Genomic DNA, 6,235 nt, shown 5'->3' with positions numbered 1-6,235 from the left:
AGGCTTGTATGCCAAGGACTTTATCTGCTGAGCCATGTCCAGTCCTGGTCCTGAAAAGACAGGGCTTCTAAAGGCAACCTCACGTAGGCCAGGCTATCTTCAAACTCATTATATAGCTGAAGCTGGCCTTGAACTCCCGATTCTCCTGCCTCTACCTCCCAAGGGCTGGGGTCACAGGCTTTTTTTTTTTTTTAAAGATTTATTTTATTAATATGAGTACACTGTAGCTGTCTTCAGACACACCAGAAGAGGGTATCAGATCCCATTACAGATGGTTGTGAGCCACCATGTGATTGCTGGGAATTGAACTCAGAACCTCTGGAAGAGCAGTCAGTGCTCTTAAGCACTGAGCCTTCTCTCCAGCCCCATGTTTTTTAGGAGTGTTTCAGAACTGTAGAGAGGTCCCAGTGCCTGGGGTGGGCCATGATGTAGGTTGGAACAGGTTTCTGTGCTTCAGGGCCCCTGGCTGCCCCACCACTCTGTTGAAGCTCAAAAATTTTCAGAAAGTGAAAGACTTAAGTCTAAGAGCCTCCTGGGCCTTCCCCGCCCTTACCCCACAAACAGCAGAAACCACTTCTTCTTTTTAGTGTATTTAAGGCCCAGCCCAGGCTATAGAGGGAAGTGTCCCTGTCACGGCCCAGCCATGGGGGATACCTTCATTCGCCATATCGCCCTGCTGGGCTTCGAGAAGCGCTTCGTCCCCAGCCAGCACTATGTGAGTAGCCTAAGAGTGCCCTGCAGGAGCGCATAGTGGGGACAGTGCTATCACTCTGCTGCTACCCAAAAAACACCTGGACCAGGGAAGGAGATGAGAGGAAGGGAGACCAGGGAAGGATGTGAGGGGGAAGGGGGACCCGGGGAGGATAAGGGAGGTGGGAGGCCAGGAAAGGATATGGAGAGAGGGAGACCAGGGGAAGGATGTGAGAGGGAGGGGGACCAGGGAAGGATATGGGGGGAGGGAGAACAGGGGAAGGATATGGGAGGAGGGGTCCAGGGGAGGCTATGATGGGGAGAGGGACCAAGGGAAGGATGTGGGGGGGGGGACCAGGGGAAGATGTACCTCCATGAGGACCTCTCAGGCACAGGGCTTTCTTATCCTTGGGCTTCAGGCTTCTCTTGGGTGTTCACAAAGGACCCTGCCATGGTGGGCAGATACCCCTGTGCATCGTCCCAGCTGCCTCCCTCTCTGTCTTCACACTGAGCCCCCAAGCATGCCAGAGCTCAACCACCCTCTGTCCAGTGCCTAGGACGAAGGCTCACTCCTCCCAGGAAACCTCCCTGTCTAGTCAGCTCTAGGAGTAGCCCTGCATGGCGGCCTGCGAGGCCTGGAAACTGTGGCTTTTTTTTCTCTCTTCTTCTATGATATTGGTTACATTTGAGTTTGGATCCCTAGTAGGGGACGATGTCTCCTGTTTGCCCTGGGGAGATGAGGTCGAAGAATATCTGCCCATATAGCTAGACTCTATCACTGGGTCTGCTCCACCCAAGGCAGGCGGGAGATGGTGCCGCCCAGCACTTGTAAGCTGTTTACCTGGGACCCTCAGCAGTAAGAGCTAAGTCTCCCCTCCCTCCTCTCCCCTTCTCTAAATATAAATGTTCTGAGTCATTCCACAACCAAAAGCCACACCAGAAGAAGGGACAGCGGTCACCCTGGGTGTTTCCTTCATGTCCTCCATCCCTCCTCTGGAGACAATCACAGGGGTATTTTTAGACAGAGTCTCACAATGTAACAAAACCCCCAAAGATTGCCTCACCACAACCCCTCAGCCTTCCATCCAAGGCTAAAAGGCAGCCCAGGGGCACAGCATGGCCCTCGTGGGTGCTGAGTGCCCCTCTCCGCTCTAATGCCCCTCAGGTGTACATGTTCCTGGTTAAGTGGCAGGACCTGTCGGAGAAGGTGGTCTACAGAAAATTCACCGAGATCTACGAGTTCCATGTGAGTGTTGGGGGAGGGCAGCTTTGCCTCTGCCTTTGTGGACCTCAAGCTCCGCATGTATCTGAAATCAGATTAGCCTGGGGATTTCCGAGGGCTACATAGTGAGACCCTGTCTCAAAATAAATAAATGAATGTGACAGGGACAGAGGAGATAACACACACACACACACACACACACACACACACACACACACACGGGGGTGGGTGGGTGGGAATGAGAATATTTCAATGGGACATTTGTGGACCCAATGGCTCCCCCTCCCGGTGAGTGTTATGAACTGCTCCAACTTAGATCTTTTAGAGTACCCCTTTTTTTCTTTCTCATGAATCTAAGACTGGCTTCAAACTCATTACACAACAAGGATGCCTTTGAACTCCTGATCCTCCTGCCTCACTTCCTGAGTGTGTGCACCCCACGTCCCATTTCTGCAATGCTCAGGGTGGAACCCAAGACTGCGTGCATGCTAGGCAATCTGTGCCACAGAGCCCAGCCCAGGTTTTCTTCTTCTATCTAGAAAATGCTGAAGGAGATGTTCCCCATCGAGGCCGGCGAGATCCACACAGAGAACAGAGTCATCCCACACCTCCCCGGTGAGAGCACGGCTTGAGCCCCTCAGCAGGGTCCCCTGCCCCAAGGGTTGGTCCTCCTCTGCTCTCCAAAACCCCTTCCCACACACTTTTGGACTTGTGTGAGTATGCTCATGGATCTCTGACTCCCCTACCCAGCACCCAGGTGGTTTGATGGGCAACGAGCCGCTGAGAGTCGCCAGGGCACGCTCACTGAGTACTTCAACGGCCTCATGGGACTGCCCGTGAAGATCTCCCGCTGCCCACACCTGCTGGACTTCTTCAAAGTGCGGCCTGATGACCTGAAACTGCCCACTGACAGCCAGTGCGTAGCCACCTCCCCCGGGGGAGGGACAGAATGCACAGTGGGTGAGGGAGCCCCAAGTTCAGAGAGGGTGAGGGACTGCCCCACAGACAGACAGTGCTCTAAACCTGTTCCCTGGCCAACACTGCATCTACACAGGCTCATGTCACCATGAGGCATTCAGGAGGGGTCAGAAGGGACAACCCCCTCCCGGAGCTCATGGGAGCCCCTCCCAGGCCAAGCATCTCTATCTTGCTGGCATAGAAGGCTAGCTTTGCCATCTCCCTTGGGTTTTGCAGTACACTGAGCTTGCTCTGTGTGCCCCCTCCTAAGCATGGCTGCATAGACAACCCCCTCATTTGTAAGACAATCTGTGTCCCCACCCCACCTCCACTCCCAGGGCTGGGCCAGTGGATTCCTTCTCTCTGCGGTGACCTCCCTTTCCCTGGTTCCTTTTTCTATTGGGAAGTCCTCCTGCAGGTGTAATCTGAAACCTTCCCTTCTGGTCTGCTCCACATTGCCTGTTCTTTCTCCAGGGCGAAGAAGCCAGAGACGTACCTGGTGCCCAAAGATGGCAAGAATAATGTAGCTGGTAAGAGGCTAGAGGTGCCCAGGGGTGGGGGAACCCAGGGGTGGGGGCACCCAGGGGCAGGGGAACACAGGTACTGTGAACAGGACATAAAGACCTGGAGTGTGGGGTTGTGCGGACAGAACACTGAGGAGGAGGAGCTATGGGGTCATGTTACCTTGGAGATTGGGGTTGTCCTCACCAGGGTAGTCCAAGGCAGGAGAATCAGGAGTTCAAAGTTATCCTTGGCTCGATACACTGAATTTGAAGCTATCCTGGGCTACATGAGACCCTGTCTCGAAAGACAAACAGGGCCAGGTGTAATGATGCCTTGAGTCTAGCGCCTGCATGAATTCCAGTCCAACCTGATCTACATAGTCAGTTCCAGGCCAGACCTACACTGTGAGACCCTGAAACAATACATTTGAAACCCACAGAGGCTGGGCTGGAGAGATGGTTCTCCAGTTAAGAGCACCAACTGCTCTTCCAAAAGTCCTGAGTTCAAATCCCAGCAACCACATGGTGGCTCACAACCATCCTAACAAGATCTGATCACCTCTTCTGGAGTGTCTGAAGACAGCTACAGTGTACTTATGTATAATAAATAAATAAATCTAAAAAAAAAAGCCACAGAGGCGCTCTGGGGACATGCTAACCTCATCTGCCATCATGAGCTTGGCTGATCTCCAGTTTGCAGTGTGGGACAACTCCCATGAGCCTGGAGCTGGGTAGCTGCTCATGTTTTCCTCGCTGTGCCCCCACGGGGTCAAAGGGGGGTGCCCTCCCTGCTGTGTCCATTCACCCTGCCCTCCCTCTGTGCAGATATCACAGGCCCCATCATCCTTCAGACCTATCGGGCCATCGCTGACTACGAGAAGAGTTCGGGAACAGAGATGACCGTGGCAACCGGAGACGTGGTGGACGTAGTGGAGAAAAGCCAGAGCGGTCAGCCCCACCCCCACCCGGTCTTTTTTTTTTTTTTTTTTTTTGCGGGGGGGAGCATATGTAGCCTTTGAGTTCATGCTGAGGCCCAGGTCACCTTCGGCCTCCATCTCAGACCTATCCCGTGCCTAGATTGCATTAAGGGGTGCTGTCCCACAGGCTCGAAGCAAAGTCCTCTGAGCTCGTGCTCAGGGGTGGGTTCTGAGTGTAGAGTTTGGGGACATTGGTGAGTGTGAGTACTGGGTGTCCTCACCACTGTCGGGGAGGAGGAAGGCGGCCAGGCGCCACCCTCACTTTCCTCTCTGTGCCTCCCCCCGCCCCCACCGCATAGGCTGGTGGTTTTGCCAGATGAAGACAAAGCGAGGTTGGGTCCCTGCATCCTATCTGGAGCCCCTTGACAGTCCCGACGAGGCAGAGGATCCGGATCCCAACTACGCAGGTGCTTCCTGCCCTCTGAGGCAATAGGGGTTGTGGGGTGAGGGAGAGAAAGGGGGCTCTCCCATTATTTTCAGCTTGGAGGCCTGGGTAGATTGTGATGGTGTTGGTCAGGAAAGTAGAGGCAGAGCAGAGGGGCACAGAGAAGGCAGCCAGGACCGTGTGAGCAATGTGGAGTCTGGTACCAGGGTGGGGGAGGGGAACAGAAAACTGAGCTGACAAAGGCTGGGAAGGAGGGCTTCCTGGAGGTGGCATTGACATGGACTCCCAAGGGTAAAGTTGGCACCTCCAGGGCTTGGATGGTCTGCACTGAGTTTGAAAGCAGAATTTTTTGGGTTATGTTTTAAGACTGGGAGATTCCAGCTGGGCGTGGTGGTGCACGCCTTTAATCCTAGCACTTGGGAGGCAGAGGCAGGCACATTTCTGAGTTTGAGGCCAGCCTGGTCTACAGAGTGAGTTCCAGGACAGCCAGGACTACACAGAGAAACCCTGTCTCGAACCCCCCCCCCAAAAAAACAAAAACAAACAAACAAACAAAAAAACAATAAAAACAAAGAAACTGGGAAATTCCACTGGGTGTGGTGGGGCATGTTTGTCACCTCAGCTATTTAGGAGGCTGAGACTGGAGGAGCTGCAGTCCAAGGCTGCTGAGGCAGACTGCAGAGCATGTCCCAGTCTGGGCAACGTAGTGACACCCTGTTAAAAAATATTGTGGTGTGTGTGCACACGTGTGTTCATGCATGTGTGCGTGCATGTGTGTTTGTGTGTCGGTGGTGTGTGTACTTGCATGTGTGTGTGTGTGCATGTGGTGTGTATGTGTGTGTACATGTGTGTGCATGTGTTTGTGGGGGGGTGTATTCGTGTTACTCTACTTTCTATTGGGGGTGATAAACCCCCGTGACCAGAACCAGGTTGGGGGAGCAAAGGGTTTATTTCATGTTACACTTCTAAGTAACAGGTCTATCAATGAGGCAACTCAAAGCAGGAACTGGGGGCAGAAACTCAAGTAGAGGCCATGGAGGAACAGTGCTCACTGGCTTGCTCAGCCTGCTTTTTTATACAATCCAGGACCGCCTGCCCAGGATGGCAGTGCCCACAGGGGGCTGAGGCCTCTCATATCTATTAATCAAGAAAATGCCCCACAGACTTGCTTACAGCCCATTCTGATGGAGGTGTATTTTGGTAAAACCTCAATAGAGACTACACTTCCCAGATGACAGCTTAGGCAAAAACAACTAAGCAGCAGGGTGCATGCACACACACCCACACACCACATGAACACACATGCTAGCACTGGGAGTGTGTAGCTCAGTGGTAGAGCCCCTGCCTAGAATCCCCCAGGGAGGGGCTGGGGGCGTGGCTTAGTGGTAGAGCCCCTGCCTAGAATCCCCCAGGGAGGGGCTGGGGGCGTGGCTCAGTGGTAGAGCCCCTGCCTAGAATCCCCCAGGGAGGGGCTAGGGGCGTGGCTCAGTGGTAGAGCATG

General features: G+C 53.8%; 1 protein-coding gene across 1 annotated transcript in view; it reads left to right on the top strand.

The window, feature by feature from the left end:
* The first annotated feature begins 591 nt into the window (after window positions 1-591).
* Ncf1 (neutrophil cytosolic factor 1) overlaps window positions 592-6,235 on the top strand; it is a 9,370-nt gene continuing 3,726 nt past the window's right edge. The window contains exons 1-7 of the mRNA XM_021162927.1: window positions 592-715; window positions 1,856-1,936; window positions 2,452-2,527; window positions 2,663-2,828; window positions 3,344-3,399; window positions 4,198-4,320; window positions 4,649-4,756. Of these exons, the coding sequence (XP_021018586.1) occupies window positions 644-715; window positions 1,856-1,936; window positions 2,452-2,527; window positions 2,663-2,828; window positions 3,344-3,399; window positions 4,198-4,320; window positions 4,649-4,756 (682 nt within the window). The 5' untranslated portion in view covers window positions 592-643. The remainder of the gene's footprint in view (window positions 716-1,855; window positions 1,937-2,451; window positions 2,528-2,662; window positions 2,829-3,343; window positions 3,400-4,197; window positions 4,321-4,648; window positions 4,757-6,235) is intronic.

The sequence above is a fragment of the Mus caroli genome, chromosome 5 (assembly GCF_900094665.2).
Source record: "Mus caroli chromosome 5, CAROLI_EIJ_v1.1, whole genome shotgun sequence".
NCBI classification, from domain to species: Eukaryota; Metazoa; Chordata; class Mammalia; order Rodentia; family Muridae; genus Mus; species Mus caroli.
Note: the sequence above shows the minus strand (reverse complement) of the source record. Positions and strands in the feature narration are given on the sequence as shown.